The sequence below is a fragment of the Aulonocara sp. 'chitande type north' Nkhata Bay genome, linkage group LG17, assembly GCF_057382095.1.
Source record: "Aulonocara sp. 'chitande type north' Nkhata Bay isolate Kocher_YH1m ecotype deep benthic linkage group LG17, A_spYH_male_GT1.1, whole genome shotgun sequence".
Taxonomy (NCBI): Eukaryota; Metazoa; Chordata; class Actinopteri; order Cichliformes; family Cichlidae; genus Aulonocara; species Aulonocara sp. 'chitande type north' Nkhata Bay.
In genome coordinates, this window is record NC_141360.1 from 2444206 (window position 1) to 2469730 (window position 25525).

The 25525-nt window shown below is 41.8% G+C and overlaps 2 protein-coding genes and 1 long non-coding RNA gene across 4 annotated transcripts; 2 read left to right on the top strand and 1 right to left on the bottom strand.

Moving 5' to 3' along the window:
* Positions 1-596: 596 nt before the first annotated feature.
* LOC147309432 (E3 SUMO-protein ligase KIAA1586-like) lies at positions 597-3086 on the top strand. The gene is made up of 3 exons (XM_086269867.1): positions 597-1663; positions 1762-2908; positions 2995-3086. The coding sequence occupies exons 1-2, from the start codon at positions 597-599 to the stop codon at positions 2906-2908; spliced, it is 2214 nt and encodes a 737-aa protein (XP_086125993.1). The 3' UTR covers positions 2995-3086.
* A 1266-nt stretch (positions 3087-4352) lies between these two features.
* On the top strand, positions 4353-24238 carry LOC147309433 (uncharacterized). Of its 2 annotated transcripts, XM_086268371.1 has the most exons (4): positions 4353-4714; positions 19445-19935; positions 20232-23477; positions 23607-24238. In XM_086268371.1, exons 1-4 carry the CDS (start codon positions 4710-4712, stop codon positions 23669-23671), a joined length of 3807 nt encoding a protein of 1268 aa, XP_086124497.1. In that variant the 5' UTR covers positions 4353-4709; the 3' UTR covers positions 23672-24238. The 2 variants fall into 2 exon arrangements, with proteins under 2 accessions (XP_086124497.1, XP_086124499.1); XM_086268373.1 differs by lacking the exon at positions 19445-19935 and having other exon boundaries at positions 4355-4714.
* LOC147309434 (uncharacterized) lies at positions 7839-9036 on the bottom strand. The gene is made up of 3 exons (XR_015125607.1): positions 8661-9036; positions 8457-8574; positions 7839-8325 (listed from the first exon to the last, which is right to left on the bottom strand). It is a non-coding gene; the product is annotated as an uncharacterized LOC147309434 (long non-coding RNA).
* Positions 24239-25525: the final 1287 nt, after the last annotated feature.

The following is a 25525-nucleotide window of genomic DNA, read 5'->3' on the forward strand; positions in this document are numbered from 1 at the left end:
AATTTCATTTTCCAACAAGACTTGGCACCTGCACACAGTGCCAAAGCTTCCAGTATCTGGTTTAAGGACCATGGTGTCCCTGTTCTTAATTGGCCAGCAAACTCGCCTGACCTTAACCCCACAGAAAATCTATGGGGTATTGTGAAAAGGAAGATGCGATATGCCAAACAGTGCAGAAGAACTTAAGACCACTATCAGAGCAACCTGGGCTCTCATAACACCTGAGCCAGTGCTTTAAGTGGGCCGGTACGCGCCGGTACTCAGTACCGCCACTTCTAAATATAGCTCTTGAGAGTACCGCCACCTCTCCATGCGCCCAGGACGTGCTTTTAGCGTACCGGTACTCTCATTTGCACATCTGTTATAATCGTTTGGCTGCGCTGCCGCTTTTCAGAGCGCCCTTCACAAGCACGCTTCCTAATTCGTCCCACCGAGAGCAGAGACTACATTACCCATACACCAATGTGTTTTACAAGTGAAAAGCGCATGCGTCGCTTTTGCCGTTGTCATGTCAACAACTCAACGTGGTCCGGAGAGGGTGTGTAAAACGCGTAAACAGCTGCTCGGTTAAAATACAAAAACAATGAACACTTAATATGCTCTCCTGGCATCAGACTCTGAGTAGTAAAAGAACAAGGTCAGAATCAGAGGACTCGCTGGCTGACACCCCACCAAGCCAGAATGATATCGCTGCAGGTCAGACGCAAGCTAATGAAAGCTGCACTAGTGCCGCAGCCGCGGACGACGGCACTTTTTGCGACGACGAGGACGAGAATGACACCATTTCTACCGACGACAACAGCCGCGTTAGCGAGCATGAGTGGCCAGAATGTTGGTCCCAAGCACAAGTCCCGTATTTCTCCACAAATTACAAGTGGCTGATCAGCAGAAATCAAAAGTTGGGTTGTAGTGTGTGTAGTCAAGTTTGTGCTCGCGTGGATATGCAGCAAGGGCAGAGAGTGTCGCAGGAGTGGAGTGGGTGCTTAATGTCGTCTTTTGGAAGGGACAAGGCTGCACAACAAAACTCACTACGAAAGAAAATAAAAGAGCACAGAGACTCAATTTATCACAAGAAAGCAGTTGAAATAAAAGAGAAGGCAACACAAAATACAATGCAAAAACACACTGAAGATATGAGAAAGGCTGACTACGCTTCAACTTGCAATGTGTTTAGAACAGCTTATAAGATTGGCAAGCATGGGCGTCCCTTTACAGACATGCCAATAGATGTCCAGTTGCAAGTTTTAAATGGTGTCAAGATGGGCAGAGTTTTGCACTCTAATAACTCATGTGCAAATATACTGGATCACATTGCAGCTGAAATGAAAAAGAAGGTAGTCAATGACATAGTGATGAATGAAAGAAAATTGTGTGTGCTCATTGATGAATCCACTACAATAAGTGGAAAGTCTGTGCTTGTCGTGTGCCTGCGGTCAGCTATTTCCAGTGAAAATCCAGACACAATATTTTTTGAACTGATTGAGCTGCAGGGGACCACAGCAAAGGACATCACTGAAGCACTGTTAGGATGTCTTCATAATAATGGCTTTGACCCTCACTACCTACAGGAACATTTGTTGGCATTTGCTTGTGATGGAGCCTCAGTGATGCTTGGGAGGAAAGCAGGAGTTGCTGTGCAGCTTTGTTCCAAATTCCCTTACCTGTTTGTCTGGCATTGTTCCAATCAATTCAATTCAATTCAACTTTATTTATATAGCGCCAAATCACAACAAAAGTCGCCTCAAGGCGACTCAATCACAGACTGGAACTGGCAGTTTGTGATGTTTTGAAGGAGGTAGGAGGAATCAACCACTTTAAAATATTCTTAGATCAGCTTTACTCCCTCTACCATGCATCACCAAAAAACCAAAGGGAGTTAACTGAGAGTGCTCACAATGTTGGACAACGTCTCCTTGTGATAGGCCGTGTTTTATCAGTGCGTTGGGTTGCTTCAAGTGAGAGAACAGTGAAAGCAGTATGGGAGAACTACCAAGCTCTGCAGGTACACTTTACAAGTGCTGCTGCTGATAGCAGCAGGGACTCAAGAGAGAGAGCAAAATACAAAGGACTCAATGATGTTCTCACTACTGTTTCTTTTGTGGTCAATCTTGGCATCATGTATGACGCTCTCACAGAACTCAGTGACCTCTCAAGAATGCTCCAGAGACGGGACATGACTTTGGATCAAGCCGACAGGCAGCTGGACCGACAAATCCGGGTGTTTGAGTCAATGGTATCCACACCTGGTCCCTACACACAAACTGCCATTGAAGCTGAAAGGGAGAAAATCTTCAGAAATGTATGCCTGCATGAAAATCAGAGGGTTATAAAAATCAACCATGGCCAATTTTTCCATAGCCTGGCTGAAAATGTTAAGTGCAGGATGACTCCAACAACTTCCTTGCATGTCAGTAAAACCTCATCTGAAAAGACAGATAGTCACCTCCTCTCAGACATCAAGGTCCTCCAGTCTGACTCCTGGCCTGCATCTCTAGATATTCAATATGGGGATGCAGCGGTCAGACGTTTATGTCAGAGATTCAGAGTTGGGGAGAGGGAAAGTGTCCTAGGATTTAGGGAGTATAAAGACCTTAAAGCTTCCAAGACACCAGCAGCCCTGAAGCCGCTTCTTACAGCTGTCCACACCATTGCAGTATCAACAAGTGAATGCGAGCGAGCTTTCAGCTCAATGAATGATACTTTGACAGATAAAAGAAACTCTCTCGACATCAAAAGGCTTTCAAATATGATTTTCCTGAAATGCAACGGACCACCCTTGGATCAGTTTAACGCACAAACATATGTGCAGACATGGCTGGCACTAGGGAGGAGAAGTGCAGCATCCACAAACTGCGAAGCCCAAAGTGAAAGGAAAGTGGAGCCCAAAACGTGCTGGAGCCTTTTCTAGGTAAAATGATTTGTACAGTATTTCTCATTTTTCATTTGGTGTACTGTGATTGTATTTTGCTGAATCTGCTTTTGTATATTTTTCAGGGGTAAAGAAATGAACCATCTTCAAGACTCAAGATTATGTTCTACTGTTCTATGGTTATTATGTTTGGGTTGCTTCAAGTGAGAGAACAGTGAAAGTAGTATGGGAGAACTACCAAGCTCTTCAGGTACACTTTACAAGTGCTGCTGCTGATACCAGCAGGGACTCAAGAGAGAGCAAAATACAAATTAGTTTATAATTTATTTTATGTACATTTTGTTAAAAAAAATTTTTCAATACCTTTTTGCACATTTTATTTATGTTCAGTAGCTCTTTCTAGCTCAAGCAAATCCACAAACTAATAAAATGATTTATTATTTTGTATAAGGTTGTCTGTTGACTGTTGTATATAAAACCCATTCAATATAGTTGTTGTTACCTCAGGGGAGGCGGAAAAAAAATAGAGTACCGGCACCTCTTTTGGGCCACTTAAAGCACTGACCTGAGCAGTGCCGCAGACTGATCGGATCCATGCCACTCCACTCCGCATTGCTGCAGTAATTCAGGCAAAAGGAGCCCCAACTTTGAGTGCTATACATGCTCATACTTTTTATGTTCATACTTTTCAGTTGGCCGAGATTTCTGAAAAACCTTTCTTTGTACTGTAATATTCTAATCTTCTGAGATACTGAATTTGGGGTTTTCATTAGTTGTCAGTTATAATCATCACAGTTGTGAGACATAAACACTTGAAATATGTGAAAAAAAAGGAAAAAAAAGAAATGTACATATCTTCATGCATGCTTTGCAAGCTCAGTGGATGTTTTTTTTCTTTTTTAGAGAAAAGCCTGTCTGTATAACGGAATCATTAAAATGTTAAAGGTTAAAAAAAATAAAAAGAAAGAAATATGTGTGGACTGAATGTATACATCATACAACTTTCATTTTTTGAATGGAATTCGTGAAATAAATCAACTTTTTGATGATATTCTAATTTTATGACCAGCACCTGTATATATATATAAATTCCCCACCACAGGGAGAATTTGTGTTAAATTTTTCATTGATAGTATATGGATTTGTACACTTGCAATTCTGGATACTAGTCTGTGTTAAATCAATAGTAATATATTTTTAAATATTGTGTACTTAGATTAGGAACAGCAGCACTTTTACAGTTGTTACATGTTTAGTGAGCAGCTGCCAGATTGTGATGTCATGCATTAAGATGTCAGCTGTCATAATGTGAATCCACCCGAAAGAAACAGAACCAAGCTTGCACACTTGGATACAGGATTTCTGGATTAACGTCTTCGATCCTGAGGACACCCCTGCTTACATGTAATTCTAGATATTTATTATGCTCCACCTCGTACGAGTTTATCCCCGCCTACCAAAAACACACCAATCAGAGTTGGCTCACATGACACATAAAGGCTCCGTTTCGCCCTTTCATTCCTTCAGGGAGAGGGACAGTTAAGAGGAAACGCAGCAGCTGAGTCATTCCTGTTGTGTTTGTTTGAAGTGTGTGGCCTAGGCAGCGTGCGTGTTTGGTACACCGCCGTTCGCAGGAACACGGACTCTGTCGACAAAATTCCCTTTGAACAGAAGCGGGTGTGAGGAAAATATAAGTCCTAATTATTAATTTATAAGGAAGCATGGACTCTTGCTGATGACAACCAACATTCTCGTGGATTTCACTAGTCTGGAGTGGAAATATGCTGCTGCGTTCATGTGGAAGCCTCGAAGTAGACGGAAATTGTCATAAGTAAGGCGAATGTGGTAAGTTAACTGACAAGGTGTGTGTGTGTGTGTGTGTGCGCGCGCGCATTTTATGTTAACTTTATATGTAAAACAAAATGTATTTCACTTTTTGTGCGTCATCTCTTCAAAAGAAGTGAAACTGTAAGTCAGTGTTTGTATGTGTTTTACATGCCGGTGTGGCTGTTTACTAATCAGAAGCTTTGTTCGAACCAGCTCCAGTTTGCATGCCAAATATCATTGGTCAAGCTGCTCCCGATGCACTGGTCGGAGTGTGAATGTGTGTGGGGAAAAGCAATTAACTTCCTCGCGCGTAAATTCAACAAACCGCGCGTGTTGAACTTGTCAGCCGCGTGCGCAAAGAATTCATCGTGCACACCTTGAAAATTTCCATGAAATTCCAAATCAAAACCCCATAAACTATGGTATGTTACAATAATATTAACTCTGAGTGGTAGATGCTGTTATTCATTAATGCCGCATAGAGGTGGGTCAGAGTAATAACAGAAATTAAGTTTGAAATTACATTTTCTATAGTTACCTGACAGCAGCTGAGCTATGCCATTATGGCCATGTCACATGAATGGTGTGACAGCTATTTCACTTCTATAAACTAACAAGTTCATGTTGAATAAAAAAAAAAAAAAAAAATCTTATTCTTCAGTCAAACTTTGAGGCAGTAGCTCTCAAATGTTCTTGTAGATTGTTCAAAAGAACCCCCAAAGTCTAAAGAGTCTTTGAAATGTGAGAGTTTGAGCATGACAGGTCAAAGGTAACAACTGACCTCTTTATATACCAGTGGCCCAGTATTAACTTGTTCCTTGTTCTGCAATTACAAGCTCTGTGTAAACAATCTTGGTATCAAAATAAACTTACACTTGTGAGATTTCATCAGAGGTGTAAAACTTGGAGCAGATGTTACTGAGGCTGAAACACAGAAAGGCAGAAGTGGCTCTGATGTGGCTAGTTAGCTGCAATAGCTCCTGATAATAATTAGTCTATTGGCTGACTTCAAAGATAACTGAGGAAACTGAGAAGCCAGTTTCTGTCTTTTTTCTTCTGTGTTTGGCTGAGATTCTAAGGTTTTAGCACAGTTCTAAACGAGTTACATAGCTGCTTTTCATTTTCAAAACCTACATGCTAAGACACCCAAAAAATATAATGTGAACGTGGTTAGATCCCTTCTTTATGAGGAAACAAAAATGCTCATCATAAGTGCTCAAGGTTATGTTTTTCTGCGCCGAACGGAGCTTCAGAGTACCCAGCCTTCTTGGAGTCACTGAGTGTTTGAGGTAGTTCCACCTGAGACCCTGTTGTCCTGCTGGGAGACTTCAACACTCATGTGGGCAACGCTGGTGAGACCTGGAGCAGCGTGATTGGTAGTGATGGGCAGAGGTGGGACCAAGTCATTGTTTTGCAAGTCTCAAGTAAGTCTCAAGTCTTTATCCTCAAGTCTCAAGTCAAGTCTCAAGTAATGTCAGGCAAGTCAGAGTCGAGTCTCAAGTCACTGGTGTAAAAGTCCGAGTCAAGTCACAAGTCTGAAACTTTGAATTTCAAGTCCTTTCGAGTCTTTAAAAAAAACAAACGAAAAAATAATGTTGCAGTTATGCTAAATGTAAATGTTAGACCATGTAATTTTAAAATCTGTGTTTTTCTCAACACATGACAAAATAGTGAACTTAGAAAATATACACAAATTGTGAAATTGCACCTCTTTAAAATGCAGCTCAATTAAACCTAGCTCCAAGAATAATTTTCACCGACAGTTCTGAGATAAGCTGCATGTTATTCTTGGATGCGGTTGTAGGACCGGCTTTAAAATCACATGACAAAAATATCATACATATTAAAAAAAACTGTATCACCAACGTAGCCTGGAAAACATTTGCTAGTTAGATGAAGTCAGCTATCTCATCTTAGCATATTTATATGCATATTTATAATCATACGGTTCTTGGAGTGAGTGCACACACTCATGAAGTTTAGTAACTTCCGGTCACTGCAACAAGCCCAGGTACAGTTTACCGACGGATGGGTGCAGGACCTTGAAATGCACCGTGTAGAACGAAAGACCATTGTACGTATCATAAGTTTACCAGTCTCACAAATCGTCTTCATAAATACACATTCGTTAACCGTTTATTAATAGGACCTTTGAGCTCAACGGTAATTAATTAGTAGTGGAAATAATTTCTGGTAGCATCACAGAAATGTAGCAGTGACAATAATATTGTATGCTGTAATCGTACTGGGCAATTAGTGATACAAAAAACCTGTTTTATCCTGTGAATAAAAGTATATGTTTTTGTCAATGTACCATAATAACAGAAGCGAAACGCAATATTGTGTCAGGACAATTCACTATTTATGCACAATAAATAAAGGAGCATAGCGCGACAATTTCTGTTCAGCGCCAGACTTGCTTGTAACCTATATCACCAATTATGTTATGAAAATGACGTATTAAGTACTAAAAAACACTGACCTTCGTGTAAATGCTTGGAGCAGACTAACCTGTGAGCTGGAGTGTTCTGGGACGTTATATTTGATCTTTGAATGGCTGCAATCCAGTCGCCTCTTTGTTACTTCGGAAACATGGCTCGAACAATTTCTCTTCAACGACGTAATCCGATAACAACCGATCTCTTTACCCGTCGGCTTCCCGTGGCTGTCATGCGACCGGCTATTGCAGTTAATAATACAACGGCTTCTTGTGTTTCTTTTTATCGCTGTATAACTGATTTTAATTGAAAGCCTGCGTGCGCTAGTACCGCTTGCCACGAGTTCCCAGAATCCTTTGCGGTTCTACCCGTGAATGACGTCACATTTTCAATCTCTATATAATATGCATGTTAAATTTTATATTTGGGGTAAAATATCAAGTCTTTTCAAGTAAACCGGTTCAAGTCCAATTCAAGTCCCAAGTCATTGGTGTAAAAGTCCAAGTCAAGTCACAAGTCTTAGAACATTTTTTCAAGTCAAGTCTAAAGGCATAAAATTAATGACTCGAGTCTGACTCGAGTCCAAGTCATGTGACTCGAGTCCACACCTCTGGTGATGGGCAGATGAAGCCCCATGAAGCACTGAAGCTTTTCATCCAATTGGTTCACCCCAACGCGAAGCTTCATGAAGCTTCATTCGCTCTAGCAGGACACCTACTGGACGTAAAAATAATAGCTGGCATGAATTTGAAGAGTGTGGCATTTTGCACACAGCCTGTAAATGTCAACAACAAAAGGAGTGTGTAAAACATGTATATTGTAGTGATGGCAGTATACTGTGTATATTTATAGTGGCAGTATGGGAAATGATTATTTGGAAATGCTTGAAATGGAAATGATCATTTACTGTGAGGTGAGGTGTGGTTGGGGTGTGGACAGTGGTTGTGCTTTTGTAACGTTGAGGTATGGACAGCTACACACTGAGGCTTTGAGCCTCAGTCCTGCCTGTTCACATTTTATTCTGTAAAAACTAAATTTTCACTGCTTTTATGACCTTTTTAGTGGGGAGAACATAGCTAGGATTTAATGATTTAACAAATCTTTTAAATCCTTTGTCCTCCACAATGCTAAATGGCTGGGAGTCCTCAATCACCATGGTAACCAGGTCTTCATCTATTTGAGATTGTTCTCCTGAGGAAAGACAATAAAGATAAAGCACAAATATAAATATCACATACGTAACTTATAACAGTTGTATAATATTGTTATATCATTTAGTAACATTACTGCATCCTATATTATCATTGCATTTGATGGCTCACCTGGTCTTGCTCCACAATCGGTGTTCCCCTTATTCTCATGCAAAGCTCTGTAGTGCCTAAGCATGGATGAGGTGTTGTTGTTATATCCCAGCTCCCTGGCACATAGCAAACACTTCACCTTGTACAAAAGTAAAGACAGCTCAACATAAATTGTATTGCACCATCAGTATCATGAAAATACATCTTCTGTAGAAATTTACATACCTTGTTGGGAGGAATAAGATCAAAATGTTCCCACACAGGGGAGGACATCCTCCTCTTCTTAGCTGGCTCCATTCTCTCCTGACTTTCTCTCCTCACTCTCATAAACCTCCAAACGGTCTCCAAACTCTCACTAACCGCAACTCTCCATCAAACACCCACATTTTGATTGAAGTCTGAGGGGTTTATATCGCTGTCATATCTCGCGGCAAAGTTCGAACCACTTCATGAACCAGTCACGTGGTACAGCCGGGCAGCGAGGCTTCGGACGTCATCATTTTCAGCTCCTCCCATAAATGAAGCAAGCCTCGATACGCGCTTCGCGGAAACGCCCCCTCCATTACTTGACACAAGCTTCGAAGCCTCGATACAGAACGTCCCATCACTAGTGATTGGGACTGACCTGCCAGATCTGAAGCAGAGTGGTGTCCTGTATGTCCATAATGAACACCATGTTCAAACAAAAGGGCAGCCATAAGTGCACGTGGCACCAAGACAGTTCAGGCAACAGGTTGATGATTGATTTTTGCAATCGAATAATCAGATCTGCAGCTGTCAGGGGTAGACATTTGTTCTATCACAAGTAAGAGAAATAAGACACTGCAGACAAACTCAGAGTTTTAAGAACGTGCGCACGTTCGGTGTGTGTGTCTTCTCAGGGTGAATGTCCCTGAGAAGACACACACCGATTGCAGGCTTGCTTGCTTTATTTATAGGGAAAAGCAGGTTACATAGTACTTCCTCTTCTGTGAGGAGTCGGGGAGAGGTTAGACGTTAGCTCAGCGCTTATCTGACCTCACACACACACACACTCTGAAATAACGAATACAGAAGTATATCATGCTTATCTGACATCTCACACACTGAAGTAAGGAATACATCATGTTCTCTTTAACAATAAGCTTGGTTATGTTGAAATATATGAACACTTGAATATAAGGCACACTTGATTATATTATGTAAAAAATCTTCTTACAGCAGCCATATGTTCTGGACCCTCAGGTGAAGAGAGATACTGAGCCGTGGACCCAAGGTGGTTGTTACTTGACATGTTGGTAACCCCCAAACCAGATAGTGGACACCAGAGGTGAAGCGAACCATCAGGCTGAAGAGTCCTATCAGGCTTGTTTGCCTGTGGGGCTCCTAACACAGCTGATATGTACTGACAGGCCAAGCGGAACGGGGCTCTGGTAGAGGCTGAGGCAAAAAGTAGTGTTGGTGAGGCAAGGGCGTAGATTTGGTCATATCGCACAGCCCTAACCCCCGGCCTGTTTCAGGCTGGACAATAATAACGGTGGCATTTAACTTATTTTATCCGATAAATAAACACTGTAAGATACAAGTTTTTTTGTACATGCATATGTATACCACTCCACCCCAACAGCCCTTTTGAATGTCTCCCTAATTCTGAGGTCTCAAGGTTGGGAAGTATGTGCTAGGCTTTGGCCCACATCAGTCGAAAATTGTATATAACCATGAATAACGTGTTGCCATGTCCACCAGGAGAGACTGGACAGTATAGATGTAAAACAAATATGCCAGCAGTTTCTCAGTTAATGAGAGGAGAAGGCCTCGCAAAATCGCTAGCCCGATGTCCCGGGGCTAGCGATTTTTCCAGTCGGGCTACCAAAATCTATCTCTGCCCTGCCCGTCGGCCTATCGTAGGAAGGAAAGATATGTCAATGCTTTTGCATTCTTTCGGAAATGTAGCTGGGTAATTACGTCATTGGCATCGGTGAGCCACTGTCAATATGTGACACTGATTGGTGAGTGATGATAATTTGTGCACCAATTCCTCTGACATCGTCTTATCAATCGTTAGCTTACTATGCAAACATGACAAGTGAAATCTCCCGCAGCTTAAACATGTGAGAGGTTGATCGCGCAGAGAATCGCTGAGCTTATGTGAGTCCGTGTGTAAAAGCAGCAGGATTTATATTTGACTACGATGACCTGGATGACTGAGAACCTTCACAGACAGATATATATTTTAGTTCTGCTGAGCCAAATAAGACAGGTCAGGGTGAAGAAGTGACAGCCAAAGAAAAGCTTACCACAAAACGGAGCAGTTATGACAAATCAGACTATAAGGCAAAAAGAAAGTGCAGTTTCATGGACAAAAGAATTTCTGTGGCTGCAATATGACAAGCGAAATAACCAGGGCTGCACATAAGTGGTCCGCAGGTGCGCATTCGCTGTCAAAATAAAAAACACGCACAAGATATGAAGTTGCAACGCGTGTTTGCATACATAAGATTTTCTGGAGGAGGACAGACATTTGTTTAGAACTCTTAAAGATGTCGAAGAAGCTCCTTTAAGCAATTACTGTGGTGTTCCTCCACCTCCAAAGAAATGTCAGAAGGAGTCCGAACCACAAAAGAAGCACGTGTTCTCGGAAAAGTGGTTGCAGGAGGTGAGCTGGCTTCAAACAAATGATGAACGCACAGAGATGTGGTGCAGAATGTGCCGTGAAAATCCCACTCTAGCAGACAAAAACAGCTTTTTATATGGACGCAAACGCGTGTTGCAACTTCTTATCTGGTGCGTCTTTTATTTTGACAGTGAATGCGCACATGCGGACCACTTATGTGCACCCGTGTAAATAACATAATGTTCTGCCGGGTGTGTTGTTGGTTTTCTCTCGATTTCTGAGTCGACAAGCGCCTTTGTTACTGGGACCAGTCATTTTAAGAAAGGCCCCCATGAGAAATGCAAGAAACGCATTATTGTTCAGTCTGCAATATCTTTTCCAGAACAAACACCAATTGCAAATAACATACTAAAAATAAACCTGAAAAATCAGTTTAAAACAGCTACTATGTTGCAAAGAGTGAACTACCACTGGCACAATGTAGCAGTCTTTGCAAACTTCAAACAGCAAATGGCCTCGATCTTGGTTCCACTTGTCTCTTACCCGTGACTTCAGTGGAAATTTCAAATTCAGGATCTGACACAGACTGATTCATGTCCTACAGTTCTTACAAGTTCATAGAAATTTCTGTTCAATTAGAACCAAGTATTTGAGTTGATTGTAATTTTTATACAATGTTGTAATTTGTGTTTCAACAATTTTTTGATTAATGTTTTGTTTCTGTTACAATATTATACTTTAATGTATAATATTGTAACGGAAACAAAACAGGAAACAAAACATCAATCAAAAAATTGCTTTTTGTTTTTTTTTATTCAGGCTACCAAAAACTGAAGAGTCCCTGCCCGAAGGGCTACCAGGGATTTTGAAATTTTGCGAGCCCTGAAGAGAAAGCAAACACAAAAAGAGCAACAAACTAGCTAGCAGTAGATGACAGTAGATACTAAATATTAAACGCTATTGTGCAGCATGCAAGATAGACGGCGCACAATGTGCTTTGAGGCAGCAGCCAAGAAAGGTGTAGTCCGCATCTGTGTACACCTGTGTGGATCAGCATGCTTGTATTCCAAAGGTTTGTAACGATCTGCTAGGGAGTGTAGAGCCATAGCCCCGTCCCCCAGGGCATGAAGCAGGTATGGAGGAGATCAAGACTCCAGACATCCAGAGGCCCCAGAGTACGAGGGCCACCAAAGGGGGGGGGACCGTGCCACCCTCCTGGGAAGAGCTGAGTAGAGCCCCAAACAAGAGGTCACGGAGCAGAGGCCAGAGGGGGTTGCAGTGGCGTGCCCGCGGGCTCTGCCGGCAGCCAGCTGTGCCAGAGAGGACTGGGCTTCAGGCCCAGAGGCCTGAGGGCACTCCACCCACCGCCCAGGCACACAAGCACTTTTATTAACATACAGCATAGATGTACATGAAAAAATTACTCAAAACTAAATTATTAGCATTCATTAAATGATAATGCTCCAAAAATAAAAGAAAACAATGTTTTTTCTGCATAACAAAAAGCTCACAATTGTGCAGTCAAAATGTAAACTAAAACACGATGAGCATAATAACAAAGACAGATTTCACAGCTGCTCTGTTCCCAAGTTCGTGACTGACAGCCTGGAGTTTGAAATCCTCTTTGTAACCATGTTGCTGAACAGGTGCAATTTATGGTCCTTATACACACACGTACGGTAATATTACGTTGAAGCACAGTACGTATCACTCCGCGAGGCTCCTCGGTAGCCGTAATGCGCCGATAATCCATAGAGTGGTGCAGCTCCGTAGCGTACCAAAGTCGTACTAAAAAAATTTTTGACGTATTGCTGAGCGCCGTGTACCACATAAAATCTGTTTGCGGTCATCAAGCACAACCAGAATTCATACATAAGGCGCGCTGTCAACTTTTGAGAGAACTAAAGGATTTTAGGCCGTGCAGCCCCTGTAAGCTGCATGGCATTAGTGCGGTTAGCTCGCTAACACGTTCATGCCGTCCAGCCCCACGCACGGGGCTATGTGCAATAGCTCGTTAACGGAGGTTTGCCGTGTCCATCTTGTCCTTACCTGAAGGTGAAGCGGTGGGGGAGGAGGGGGAGTTGTGTTCAGTGAAGGAGAGAGGCGAGGCGCCGAGTAACGTTGTTTAGAGACAAAAGTGGACGAAAGGGAGGCAAACTTGCAGCTCCACCATTATAATTATAACGTAACCTAGACTTTATTGATATAAAGGATATTGTCACAGCTTATATCAATATTTTTAAAAAACGCGATATATCGCCCAGCCCTAATCTATACCCACATCACTCATGGGAAGCATTGCTTCAATAAAAATGATGGTCTTGCCAAAAATTAAGTGATTTCAGGTAAACCATCTTTGTATATTTCCAAATGCATTTGGAAAGATAAACCCCTGCGTATCAGCTTAAAAACACTACAAGGGACAAAGGAGGACTAGATCTGCCTAACTTTCAGCACCACTACTTAGCCAACAGGCTTCAGTTCATCACAGGATGGTTAAAACACACCCTCTTAGATGAGCCCTGGCTGGATGTAGAATGGGCACTATGCAATAATTTAGAGATTTCAGATCTACCATTTATCAGCTCAAACATCAAACGACATGAATGCCTTAAAACATCAACGTCAGCTCTTCTCTGACAGCTGGTGGGAGTTTCTAAGAAATGACTGAGTCTTCATTAATCCCATGCAAACTTACACCTATGAATGAAAGGCTTTATTGGCCACATGCAGGTTGCCCCGCAGTGGAATAGAACCCCACTGCGAGGTGTGTAAGTCGGGGACACACACACACACGGACATCACATGGGAATACAGGTCGGAGATCGGCAGCGTTACAGAAAGACACTGAAAGTACACAACAATGGGAAAGTAGAAGAGGAAAAAGACCTACTCGTGCTGAGCACCTATGGGAGGACAGCATGAGAACAGGAAACAAAAAAAAAAAAAAAAAAAAAAAAAAAAAATCTCCTGGACAGAGAGCACATGAATGTCCACAGTACAACAATGGAGTACGTGACAAGCCACAAGGTTGGGTAGGGGGTGAGGAGTAATCCGAAGGAAACAAAGCAGTCATCCTGCACAGCGCTACCATTCCAGCGCGGCACACGGACCCGCCGTGTTCCCCCACAGGAAACAAGCATCGAAGGTGTTTGGAAAGGGAGGGGGGGGGGGGGGGTGTGGGTGCGTGTCCAGAGTTCAGCTGAGACGGTGTCCTCCGCCCTATCAGGCTAAGTAACAACCCTGACATACTACAGAATAATAAGATTAACATCCCTTATTAACAAATTGTATTAACAAATTAAGTCTGTAATAAAAAGGAAATTTAAACCTTAAGTTGAACTACAAACACCGGGTGTGGTACAATTTCTTTATCTTAAAACTCTCAAATTACTGTCTCAAATATACCGTATTTTCACGACCATAAGGCGCACATAAAAGTCTAAGATTTTCTTTAAAAAGTGCGGCGCGCCCTATAGCGCAGTGCGCCCTGTGTGTTGTAAGGAGGACGTAGTAGAGAATACCATGAGAACGCTAAAGGGTGAAGTGTGGGCGTTGATCGTATATACCGGACAATCGCACATACCTGTATAAAAGGACAGGTATGTGCATTATGTGGAACATCGTTGTTTTAACAACCCTGGAAATGGCAAAGAGACACGCTTATGAAGCACAGTTTAAACTGAAGGCCATCAGCTACGCGGAGGAACATGGAAATCGAGCAGCCGCGAGAGAATTTAAGATTAACGAATCGATGGTTCGCAAATGGAGGAAGCAAGAAAACAAGCTCCGGCAGGTCAAGAAAACGCAGCTGAGTTTCCGCGGACATAAGGCGAGGTGGCCCGAGTTGGAGGAAGGACTCGAGCGGTGGATCATCGAGCAAAGAACGAGCGGGAGAAGCGTTTCGACGGTCACCATTCGACTAAAAGCAGTTTCACTAGCTGAAGAGATGAACATTGAACATTTCCAAGGAGGTCCGTCTTGGTGCTTTCGGTTCATGAAACGGTGCCATTTTTCCATCCGGACCAGGACTACGGTAGCGCAGCAACTTCCAGCGGATTATACCGGTAATGAAAAGCTGGCCATCTTCCGCTCCTACTGCAGCAAACACATTGGCGACAAAAACATCCAGCCCAGCCACATCACTAACATGGACGAGGTCCCGCTCACTTTTGACATCCCGGTGAGTCACACTGTGGAGAAGCAGGGGACCAGCACGGTAGCGATACGCACAATGGGGTATGAAAAGTCTTCTTTTACTGTTGTGCTTGGCTGCCATGCTAATGGACAGAAACTGCCGCCTATGGTGATTTTTAAGCGAAAGACTTTGCCTAAAGAGAAGTTTCCAGCAGAAATCATCATTAAGGCAAATGAAAAGGGCTGGATGGATGAGGAAATGATGAAAGACTGGCTGAGGGAGGTGTATGTAAGGAGACCAGGTGGTTTTTTCCACGCATCACCATCGCTCTTAATCTGTGACTCTATGCGTGCCCATCTCACAGCCGATGTGAAAAAACTAGTGAAACAAATGAACTGTGAGCTTGCTGTCATTCCGGGAGGCCTGACAAAGGAACTCCAGCCGCTGGGCATCGGTGTGAACCGAGCGGCGTGGGAGCGATGGATGACCGATGGGGACCACAGTTTCACTAAGAGTGGAAGGCAGCGCCGGGCGAGTTACGCCACAATTTGCGAATGGATTGTAGATGCTTGGGCTAACATGTCTGCTGGCACTGTTGTTCGAGCTTTCGCAAAAGCCGGCATCATTTCCGAGGCGCCGCACGGCACGGAAAGTGACTCTGACAGTGAAGAAAGTGAACTTGGCATGTTTGATGGAGATTTAGCGCAGCTGTTCAATTCAGACACAGAGGATGAGGACTTCGATGGGTTTGATGACAATTACCGGTAATAAAAATGTGAGTACCAAACTCAGTTTTGCTCCCGCTTTATTTTTAAACACGCATACTTGTATGCGCCTTATAATCAGGTGCGCCTTATGTGTGTCTTAAATACATTAATGGCACACATAACTGAGACGGCGCCTTTTAGTATGGTGCATCTTATGGTCGTGAAAATACGGTACAGGACACTCTCTAAGGTAGATCAGAATCACTTCAGATTACAAAATGGGAACCATCAGTCAGCTTAGACCAAACCTTCTGGTCTCAGGTATGCTTAAAAACCTTTTAAATTGATTAGAAATCCCAGTCTACAATGAATACAATACAAAATATTATATAGTGCACTATACAAGTCATCGGATGTTCACGATGGACTTTACGTCTTCTAACAACTCCTCACACTGTCAAGGCAATCCTATCCCCCAGTCATGTCTGTTCAGTTTGTAATCAGGACTGCCACAGTTAGTCGTTTAGTCACGATTACATCGACTATTAAAATTGTCGATGCGTCGTTTGAAGCTTTGTAAGATGCAGGAATAAGTAGTAGGATTTAAGAGTATAATAACAGACTGGAACAGAAGATGGCAGCAATGCATGTGCAAGGATGTCAGCTGCCGTTAAACCCCGAAGAAGAAGAAGCTGTCTCTGGTATCGTAGCTGTGTCCAGATTTTGTGGTGGCATCCTTCGGAGGCCGCATTTGTAGGTAGAGCTGGGCGATATAACGATATGTATTGCGAAATAACTTTCTCGATAGAAAAGTTAAACCATTGCGATAGATCTCGCCGCTCTTGTCCTCTTAAAAAAAAAAAAAAAAAAAGAACAGCCAATCCAAATTAAGTAGCGCAGAGCTGAACCAATCACAGCCGCAGCGTCACGTCACGTGACTTGTTACATACAGCACAAGTGCCAAGCCGCACATGTGTATTTGTTTGGGAAGCAGCCAGCCGCCGTACTGCCCGGGTAATGGAGGAAATGAGTGCGCCGACTAGAGAAACATCAACCGAGCGTGACCGAAGGTTACCGAAGAGAAAACAGATGATGGTTCCAACGCCGGAGAGATTGTCGAACGGAAAGGCCAGAGAAGTTCCGTAGTGTGAAGGTATTTCGGCTATTTCAAGTCTGACAAAAAACAGAGCAGCTGCACTGTAAATGTGCCGAACGCAAGTCTGGAAATACAATAAAGCGGTGCAGCTCAGTCTCTGACTGGAAGCGCTGATTCGTCATTCGGCTTTTGTCAGACTGAAGTAACTGTTACAGCTGTTTGAAAAGCTCAGCTATACAACAAGGAGAGATCGAGAATTTCCTTTTAGTTCTCAGTTTATTTGATATTGACTGTTGAAAGATTTTATTATGTTTATGTATAGAAGTACATTTCATTTGAGGTCCTCTAGATGTGTTTGCTCTTTTTACTAGAGAAGTTACACTGTGCAAAGCTCAGCATAAAGTCTCTACCTTTGTATGTTATCTCTTCCACTCATGTGTCTGTGACGCAAACATGCTTGAGTATAAATAAAGGGTGGCAACGGCTGCGGAGTGTGAGTCTCCGTTTGAGCTCTCACCCGTGTGCACGTTAAACCTGCAAACCTGTCTGAGTGTCATTTATTCTGACCTGAGTTGCATTACAGGAAAACTCCTGACATTGACAAAAGTTAGTTTTGTCTGTTCTTCTGTAAAACAAACTAAGATTTATTTTTAGAATTAATATTTTGTTTCTAAGTGGAATTGACAGTTTAGTCTGTTTCGTTTGTTCTATTTTGAAACTTAAACGCTTTAGCGGCTGCCTTTTGTGTAGTTTGCTATATTTGCCTTTATTTATCTGAAAAAGTCTCATGTTCCTTAAGTACATCTACCCTGTTGAACTTATTATGGGAAATAAATATTTAAATAAAAACAAGCTGCTGATTATTTCACATTTTACTTGTGAGCAACGGCACATTTAAATCTTACAAATATAGTTATTTGGCTGATATCGTGATAGATATCGTTATCGCCTGAAATGAAAAAAAAACATATCGTGATATGAAAAAAAATCTTATATCGCCCAGCTCTATTTGTAGGCTGATTATGTTACAGTGTCGCAACAAAGGCTGTCCAAATTCAAAGACTGCTCCAAATGCAGCCAACAAATGTGTCCTCCTTTTCCCCCAGATTTGAAGGATGGGTCGGGTGTATCCTTCTTGGCCCAACCTATCCCAGAATTTATAGCATGGCCCAGCCAATTCCAGTTTCCAACAATGGTAGCAGCTACCTAGTTTTAATATTACTCTTATTTCTCTTTCTGGGTCACAAAATAAACTTTAAAGATATTTTCAAGTGTAACTGTGTAAACTTCAAATATCTGCTCAGTTTATCAAGACATCATATACGTGCAAAAGTGCTCTCGGGTTTTTGGAGACGTCTGTTACCCACTGGCTCGATAGCTAGCTGGGGGGTTCAAGCCGGCGTAAACAACGAACTCCCGGCGCATTGTTTTCAGACCCCCCTCGGTCTTTGGCTACTCAGGTTAAACATGATAGATAGATAGATAGATAGATAGATAGATAGATAGATAGATAGATAGATAAGTCACTTAGATAACTTTAAAATGTTTTTGGCATTTTTCAGGGTTTTATTTGTCCCTGAGTAAATCGGTTTGCTGAGATCAAAGTTGGTTTTCACACAGCTGAATAAACGTTAAACAGAAGAGTGAGACTGTAGAGAATTTACTCCGGTGTCCTATTTATATTTCTCCACAGAGACAACCTGCAAATGTCATTAAAGGTTTAATAAACCATCATCTTGCCTTTATTTTTAGTTGGCACATACCTTAAACACTTCAAGCTGTAAGCTAATGATAGTTAAGAGGAGACTGAGAGCGGTGAACCCCGGGAGAGCTGCCAGTCTCAGGGGCTGTGGTTAAAGCCTGTGCATCCTCTCCCTGACTCATGGCACAGTTCCCCGTCTACCTGTCTGAAGGCCTCCACTATCATTCACGTCCCCAAAAAGCCTGGTATAGACATCCTGAATGACTACAGACCTATAGCCCTTACTTCTATAGTAATTAAGTGTTTTGAGTGAATACTATTTCAGCACATCAGAGACTGTCTACACCCAACACTTTGCATCCTCCGTGGACTGATTTGCTCTGTAAGCAATCGCCATCACTTCACAGAGAGCTGGGTCATCTGGAGAAGAGGAAGGGCTCCGTAAGGATGCTCTGCATGGACAGCTCAGCATTCAATAACATAATATACGACATCTTCAGCTCAACTCTGATGGAGATAAGACTGTGTACAGGGTGGAGGTAGAGAACTTGTCCACTGAAGCTGATCATCTTTAAAATAAAATAACTCTTAATGGGCTTCAGGAGGCACAGACAGGTTCACTGCCCTCATCTTAAATGGAGACTGGTGGCATTTGTCTCCATGTTGGCCATTTAAACTGTTAACAAATTGTGTGTGTGTGTGTGTGTGTGTGTGTGTGTGTGTGTGTAATTGTATAACTATAACCCAGATTTTGGTTTACATTGTTTTTGCAGGATTTATGCTCTCCAGGGCTTAAGAGCAAGGTGTCCACATCATGCCCATTGTTGTAGATCCTTAATTACCACCTCATCATCTTCAAGAGACAAAATGGGTTCCAATGTTGAACTTGATATTGGAGCTGATATTTCAGATGAACGACATTGTAAGAATCAAGAAGTGAGAAATTCAACAAACTGTGGACTGAAGAGGAAACGACAGCGGAAGATCTCTCCTTATCCTCACAGCCGTCAACCAACAAAATGTGAAGATTTTGAAGTTGAGAAAGCCAAATCATGGACAGATGAAATGTTTGACTTCATCAATAAAGAGATTGCCTTTTACAAGTCAGACGTAAAGAAGAAAGAGACTTCCAACGCTTCTGGGATTCAACACTGCACTGGACAACCTCTTGACCAAGACGGGTTGAAAAGCAGCAAAGGAACAGAATTATTTCCCAGCTCTAACAAGAATTATGATACATCTGCATCAGAGAACTGTTTAAAAGGTACACTAATCTCTGCTGTATAAAGTTTAAAACATTCTCCCAAAATGCATCTGCTTGGATCGAATTATGTCTGTAAAGGGTTGTCAGTCATGTTCTGATAACTGAAGGTAAAAGACATGCCAGTGTTGATGAAATAATGTATAACCACTCCTAATTATTCAGTACCTGCACCAAAGAATCCAAATGCTAGACTGAAGAATGTAAAACGAATTGCAGAGCTGGACAACTTTTCTGAATCACACTGCAACAAACCTGGAGTGGCGATATAAGTAACTTTCATCTCTTTATGTCCACAGATTATCAACATGTCATGTTGGATGTTGCTGCCACTTGCACAAAGAATGAAGCAGAGAGTCCAGTGACTGTGACAGCAGTGTCTGGGGTCACCGTGCCAGAAGAGACTGAGAAGTACCCAGGATTAACGGTCCGCTGCAGTTCCTCACAAGGAGAGCGTGAGAGACTCAAAGAAACACCAGGCACTCTACCTTTGTTATCCAAGCATGTGAGATGGGAGAGGGAGGATGTTAGCCTCAAACCAATTGAAGGAGTAGGTTTAGGCAGTGGGCCTTGTGTGATTGGTGGAAATCAAGATAAAAATGTAAACCAACTTCAGAAAATTGAAGACCAACACTACTGCCATGTTGAATCTAAGGATGCACTTTCCAGCCTAGATTCATTAACTGATAAAACTGAGCTTGGCAAAACGCGAGTCTCTATGTACCAAAGTGAACAATCGGTGCGCAACCAAACAAGCTATAAAAATGCTGAAGAGGATACAACTGGTGTGTGTTTACAGGCTTGTTTAAGCGCATCTCTTCCTTTGAATAAAGTGAGCAGTGGAGAGCTGTTCTATGTAACGGTTGTAAAAGATCCACAATATGAAGATATTTCAGACACAGAAAATTTATTGAATATGGACACGAATCTCCTAAACACAAATCAAAGGGACCCTTCATATGAAGATGTGAGTGAAGATGAGAATCCAGAAGTTGATGATGATGATGATGATGATGATAATGACGAGGAGATGCCTTCACCTTCATGTGACGTGTCTGAAGCCAGTAATACGCAGTTTGGACGTGTGCAGAGTCAGGCCGAGTTTCCAAAGAACCAAACACTTGGCATAGCACAAGATTGCTCTTGTCCATGTTTTGTTGAAACTGAGGATGGGTTTGAACGTTTCTTATGTCCTAAATGTGACGGTGAGAAACATTTAGATTGGCAAGCAAGCTGCTCTTTGAGCCCCCTTTCTGACGCGCAAGATCAAGAGGAGACTGATGAGGACGATGATTGGCTTGTTATGCCTATTAGCGTATTAGATGTTAAATGGGAACCAGCAGATGAAGGCCAGGCTGACCCAGAAACTGCTTCACAGCATGATGGTGAGCATGAAGACCAGGTAAAACAAAGTGACACAAATCCAGCTGTCTGTGAGGTACCCGGATCTGTTCCAAACCATGTGCCAGCTTCTGCTTTTTCCATGATGGAGGTTTTTGAAACACCTTCTCATCTAGCAAAAGTCATACAATCTAGAGAGACAATGCAACAGTCCTTCATGGTGCCTTCTTCCTGGGGCACAACTGAGACTAAAGCTCAGAGACCACAAAATAGGGAGTCACATAGTGCTCCTGATGACAGTTGTGAAACTGACGATAGTTCCGATTACTCTGCTGATTCAGGACGTAACTATCTGACCGTGTCCAAACAGTGGTTAAGTAACCTGTCAGCGCCTGCGTCAGCAGAGAAAAATGACTCTGGTTCTGAAAAAGAAAATGAAGACCATGAGATGGCAAACTTACAACCAAGTCAAACGGGGAACAGAAGCAAGTCTTCAGAAAAGGATGACATCATCAACCTTGATTCTGACACCGAGGATGAAGGTGTCCAAAGCTGTCCAGAGACAAAAACAAAGAGATTATTCTCTACGCGCACAGAGAACAGTGGAGCTGCCAGCCTTAATCAACTGAAGAAACCTTCTCCTGAAACTGTGGAAGGAAACTGTCAAACCAATGGACGTACATCTATAGATTTATCCAGATGTTGTGACGAAGTGATCCAGAGTGGGAACCCTGACCTTTCACAAAGGACAGAAAAGTGTAATAATACTGGATCTCACCATGGTAGAAAAGCACGAAGCATTTCAGATGATCCTGCTGTTATAGTAATATCTGACACAGAGGATGATGGAAACCAAAGCAACAGACATGTCAAGAGGAGAAGTGGACTAATCTCTGAGTCGATGGGGAGGGATGGTACTTCACAAGGTGAAAAAAGGAAAAATAATAAAACGCAGGACGGCAAGCATGAAAGTGCTAAAACGGAGACCAAAGAGCCTGGTATGTTTCCTGCAGACACAAAGTCTCAGCATCAACCCAAACTTCAACATCCACAGTTGAAAGAAAAGAGACGGGATGTAAGTTTTAGACTATCGCACAGTGTAAAGAAGAGAAAACTGATTCAAGTTATAAGGCATCCTAAGCATTTTCAGCAAAAAGCCAACAGACCACCTACCTCAAAAACAGTGGAAACAGACATGGAAAAAGTCCTTACCAAAAGGAAGACCATTTCTTTAGACATGGAGAATAGCAATAGTACCTTCATGGAAGCTCAAACCAACATTTTTGCCAATGAAAACTCTCAAATCGGTCTGTCATCCAAAGACTCATCTGAGAAGCTTCTGATGTCTGGGGAGCGGGAGGTATACTCCACTAAAGCTTGCCACAAGCATGTTCAACAAAAGGCAAAAAGGACTTTGGAAAAAGCATTAGAAAAATGCGTTAACACACAGAAGAGAAGAACCATAGTACTCTCATCACAAACTGAGGGCAGCAATGATGCCTTACTTTATGCACAAACTAGTCCATCCTCCAAGTACATGCCTAAGAGGTGTCTCCAGACTCTGGATTTGAGTCCTAATCCTGTGAGTCCTCACTTTTTTGTTCAGAGAGCTTCTCAGCCTAGTGAGCACCTGAAGCACATGGAGCAGTCTACAGTCCAAAAAAATAAAACTCTGGTGACACCAGAAACCAGCAAAAACACTCGCTCCTCTAAAAAGGAGACGCAACATTTTTACAAAGAGATAAATGACAAGACTGGATACAGAGGAACGCGCCACACTGATACACACCATACATTACTTTCTAAAACGAATACCAGCTCAGCTAGTGCCAGACGACATTTTTCTTTATACAGTTTACAGCAAGCTCATTCCCACAGCAGCACCTCAACATTAAGTCAGTCTTACACTCATACAAAGGACCCATCATCCTTTACATGCATGCAGCATTCAGCCAAGAAGCAAGTGTTTAATGACAGTCAAAAGAGCTTTGTCCCAACCAGGAGAGATCAAAAAACTAGTGTGGAGAGTAACCTACGAGCCCAGAACAGTTTCAAGTCAATGAAGAAAGGTAGATGTGGTGATGATGTGGCACACAGGCGGAGACGCAGCTTCTATCCGTCTGTACCTCCTCTGATGAAGAGGACCAAGTGTGAAGCCATTCAGCTGACCAAGGCCAGAAATCGGGACACTCCACAGAAACAAAGTGTGTACTTTTGAAGTCTTTAAAGTGTTTTGGATTATTATTCATTAATTATTCATTTAGGTAAAGTAAAAAATTATTTTAAATGTGTTTAATCTCACTGCATGTTCCTAAACTTGATTCTAAATGTAGGATTCCCTGTGAGTGAAGGCTATAAGTGGAAGAATGAAACAAGCTTCATGGCTAACAGAAGATGATCCTCAACAATATATACACGGACTGCATATAAAACATGAATCCGGCTTCTGGCCCAAATGTAAAACTATACATTCTTACGTTTCTTTTTTGCTAACAGCCCTGAGGGAACTATTTTGAGTTGTTTCAGATGTTTGTAGAGGTGCCACCATTTCTGTCTTTGGTTTATCAAAAGCTCTTCTGTACAGTACAGCGGCATTCATATAAAACTGTAAAATATTCAATATTTTACCTGTTGTCAGTGTAAATATGTACGTTTAATTAATGTTATATTGTTAACATGTGTCACCGTTGTCATTGTTTGTTTAAACAGGAATCTGTTTGCAAAGGCTACTTCATGCTTCACATTTTTACCTTGAAAGCTTATCTAGTACACACCAACTATAACTGTATTTTCAATTATACTGCTAAACAAATATGAGAAATGAGAAATTGACAAATGAAGTGTACATGTTGCAAATTTATGCCATAAAATGTGCACTTTATTAAGAACATGGCACTGGTCAATGAAAACCAGAACCATCACCTATATATAAACCGTACATTAAAAATCACACCGAAACTTAAAATTTTCCTTGAAGTCCTTTCAAAGCACTTTATACAACATTCTCACATCTCAAAGGCTGATGGGGTATTGTCACCCTGCCAGGCAGTCGGTGTGGATACTCAAGTCAATGCGAGAACGAGGCAACGTAGGATTTTTAAATTGATACCATTAGTTTGAATCCTACAGGTAAAGTTTTCTGAAAATCTCGTGAATCAGTGATTCGTGAGATGAGAGAAAAAACATGTTCGCCAGATAAAATCCAAATGAATTCATATGGTTCAGAAAAATTATAGTAATTACAAAATGGTATGTTTCAGGCTAGAATGGCAAAGGGGAAGCTGTCAGTAGAGGAACGAAAGAGGAGGAACAGGAATGATCAAAAAAGGAGAGAAAAAATTAACAGCCAGCCTGAGTTGAAGAAAGAGTTTCTCATAAAGGGAAAGATGGAGAAATAGAGTGAAAGAGGGAAAAATAAAGAACATCAGTGATCTGAAAGAAAGAAAAAAGGCAGAAGAGAAGGTTTTGGAAACAAGCACAGAGACAAAAGGAGAGAAAGTCCAGCAGGGTCTAAACACAACCACAGAGAACTTTAGGAATCAAGGAGCAGGCAGCTACTGGCTGGTGAACTATTAAGATGTAGAACTTGACATGTGCAAAAACAGAATTGTTATGATGTGTCTTGTGATATTATGTAAGTTAAGGTTTAATTGTCATTTTGAAAGAAATAATATCTTGTTTTCTACTAGTGTGTCACCACCGTCAGATTTGTGTCACCACCGTCAGCACCTTGTCAACTCCATAATATGGAGTTTTTCTTTATTTTTCTCTTTTGGAGAACCATATATTTTCCTCCCTCATGATCTTCCAATAGAAATACGTAGTTTTCTCAAATGTGTAATTTGCATGCTGCTAAATATGATTGTTTCTTATAGAGATTAAATACAAGCTTCTGAAAATATGTATGACTGTAACTCTAATAATAAAAAGCCAAAGAATCTTACTCTTAAACATGGTTTTTAGTTTGAAAACATATGTGCATAAACAGTAGAATAGACAAGCTACTAATAGTCAAAATAGCTGAAACAACTTAATTTAGAATATGTATTTTTGCATTTCTTTGTGTCTGATGGTGTTGACTAAACGTTGCACTTCTCCAGCAAAAACATAAATTATTAAAAAATGTTACACCTGGGAGATTGTACCAAAACACGGTGAGACAGCCAAAACTTTGTGTAACAATTATATGTAAATATGTTTTTGAAAAATCAAAAAATATATTTTAGAAAATTAAAACCTGTTTTGTCCCTAA

Bases quoted from the DNA above. Each gene is read 5' to 3' on its own strand.
- LOC147309432 (XM_086269867.1), top strand. From the start codon at position 597: ATGCTCTCCTGGCATCAGACTCTGAGTAGTAAAAGAACAAGGTCAGAA. The intron at 1,664-1,761 runs GTTTGTCTGGCA...ACTCAATCACAG, and splicing joins TGTTCCAAATTCCCTTACCT to ACTGGAACTGGCAGTTTGTG.
- LOC147309433 (XM_086268371.1), top strand. The intron at 19,936-20,231 runs GTACACTAATCT...TTATGTCCACAG, and splicing joins ATCAGAGAACTGTTTAAAAG to ATTATCAACATGTCATGTTG. The intron at 23,478-23,606 runs GTGTGTACTTTT...TTCTAAATGTAG, and splicing joins GGACACTCCACAGAAACAAA to GATTCCCTGTGAGTGAAGGC.